The sequence below is a fragment of the Ptychodera flava genome, chromosome 18 (assembly GCF_041260155.1).
Source record: "Ptychodera flava strain L36383 chromosome 18, AS_Pfla_20210202, whole genome shotgun sequence".
Classification (NCBI taxonomy): Eukaryota; Metazoa; Hemichordata; class Enteropneusta; family Ptychoderidae; genus Ptychodera; species Ptychodera flava.
In genome coordinates, this window is record NC_091945.1 from 24780335 (window position 1) to 24782303 (window position 1969).

Here is a 1969-nt window from a genome sequence, read left to right on the forward strand (position 1 = left end):
CAGGTAATAGGTATAAATGTATACTCCTGATATAGTTCAAAGCCTGTGGCAAGTATGAAATGCATTGATATTTCATTAAATCTCAAGAAGTTAAAGCTCTAACATCTTCAGTTGTATCTGCTTGATTCTTTGTGTTTTATTTAACATTCTAGTAATATGACTACCGATATCAACGGCATAAAGGTTTATCTAATTATAGGTATTTTTCTATCTTTATTTTTCCGCCAAAAGCTCAAGCTCCAAAACTAAAGTCTCTTTTCACAGTGCAGCTACTCTGTTCACTCTGCTGTCTGATCTCAGTGCGACTTTCAATTTCTCCCAGAACAGCCTCCTACCCATTCCATTTTCTGGCCACTCCAGGTAGCTTTTGGTCAGCAGGATGTTACGTAAAATACGAGGCATATCATCATCAGGGATTTTTTTCAGTGATACCATCACAATAATATCTCGTTTTTCTTCAAATAGACAACTCTGTGCCATCCTCATTTCAAAGTAACACCATTCACTCGCAGCAAAACCTGGAGACAGTATCAGCATGGTTTTCTTGCTCTGCTCGATACTATCAAGAATGTTTTCAAAAATATCGTTACCGGGTAAAAAGTCCCGTTCGTGTATGCAGAGTTTGTAGTTATTAGGCGGATCAATGTTCTCCAGATGGGGGATCAATTCATGTATGACCCAGTCGCTGTCATGTTGGTTGTAAACAACAAATGCGTCATACCGTTTATTGATTGGTTGTTCCTCGTCATTGATTTGGAGCTGATATCCACCCAGTCTCAGTTTAATGTGGAAGTAAGCAAAGCGCATGTGCCAGTGAAACCGCCTAACCAATGCTACGGCAATTACCACGATAACGATGAAACATGTCAGTGGTACTGAAATTATCAATGCTAAATTGCATCCGAGGCCAAGGTCCACCGCATCAACCGGAATGCCATATTTCGATTTTGGTAAGGAACACTTGTTGCGCTCAAAATAAAGATAATTTGAATATACAAGGGATTTCTCATCTTTTCTCAACCAATCTTTAAACGGTTTCATTTTACAAGAGCAATCAAAAGGATTACCGTGAACTTTTAACAATCTCAACGAGGAAAGAGGAGTGAGAATTTCAGAAGACAAAACTGTGATCAAATTCCCAGATAAATCAAGTGTTTCTAGTTTATTTAACTTATTAGGCGTGCCTCGAACGACCGATAATTTGTTATTTGCCACAGACAATTCTTCGAGGTTTCTGAAGTCATTCAAACTTGTGAAGTTTAGTTGGTCAAAATTGTTATGTGGCAAAAGCAGATTTCTGAGAAATGCCCGGGGTCGGACATTTATCACTTTAGTGTTAAGTATTACACCTACCCCGTCCCTTTTATTGAAATTGATGTTTTTGACGACTAACCGTGTCAAATATTCAAGTCGAAGGTTTTCTGAGAAGAGCTGGCCTTTGAAAGCCTGTTGACCATCTATGTGCAGACTCTCGAGGTGTGGTGTGTCTTCTAAATAGTTGTTATTAACTAAATTTAAATTTTTCATAGTTAATGTTAGGTTAGTGAGGCTTGTAAGGTTCTTGAATGGGTGCCTGTTTTGGCCATTACCTTCCTGATGAGACAGTTCGTTGTCAAAGAGCAGAAGGCTATTTAAAGTTGTCAGTGTATGGAAAGCCTCATTGGGCACCAGATTTATGTTATTCTGAGATAAGTCTAAATGTTGCAAATTTAAAAGTAAACTAAAACTCTTTTGTCGTATAGAACTAAACCTGTTACCACTTAGATTGATTGATGTAAGGGCCTGATGTTTCCTAAACGCATATTCATCGATCTGTCCTTCGAACATGTTTCTGCTGACATCAAGATTTCTCAGGTTTTTCATTTCTGATATGGCGGATAAGAGATGGTTGAAACTATGAAACTTGTTATTAGTCAGTATCAATGTTGTCAAGGTCGTCAAGCCATGAAGTGATACGAAGGTGTCATCA

At 38.2% G+C, this 1969-nt stretch overlaps 1 protein-coding gene across 1 annotated transcript; it reads right to left on the reverse strand.

Annotated features, from left to right (window-relative positions):
* Window positions 1-258: 258 nt before the first annotated feature.
* Window positions 259-807, reverse strand: LOC139117685 (toll-like receptor 2 type-2). Its single transcript, XM_070680929.1, has one exon. The coding sequence runs from the start codon at window positions 805-807 to the stop codon at window positions 259-261; it is 549 nt and encodes a 182-aa protein (XP_070537030.1).
* Between the last annotated feature and the right edge of the window lie 1162 nt (window positions 808-1969).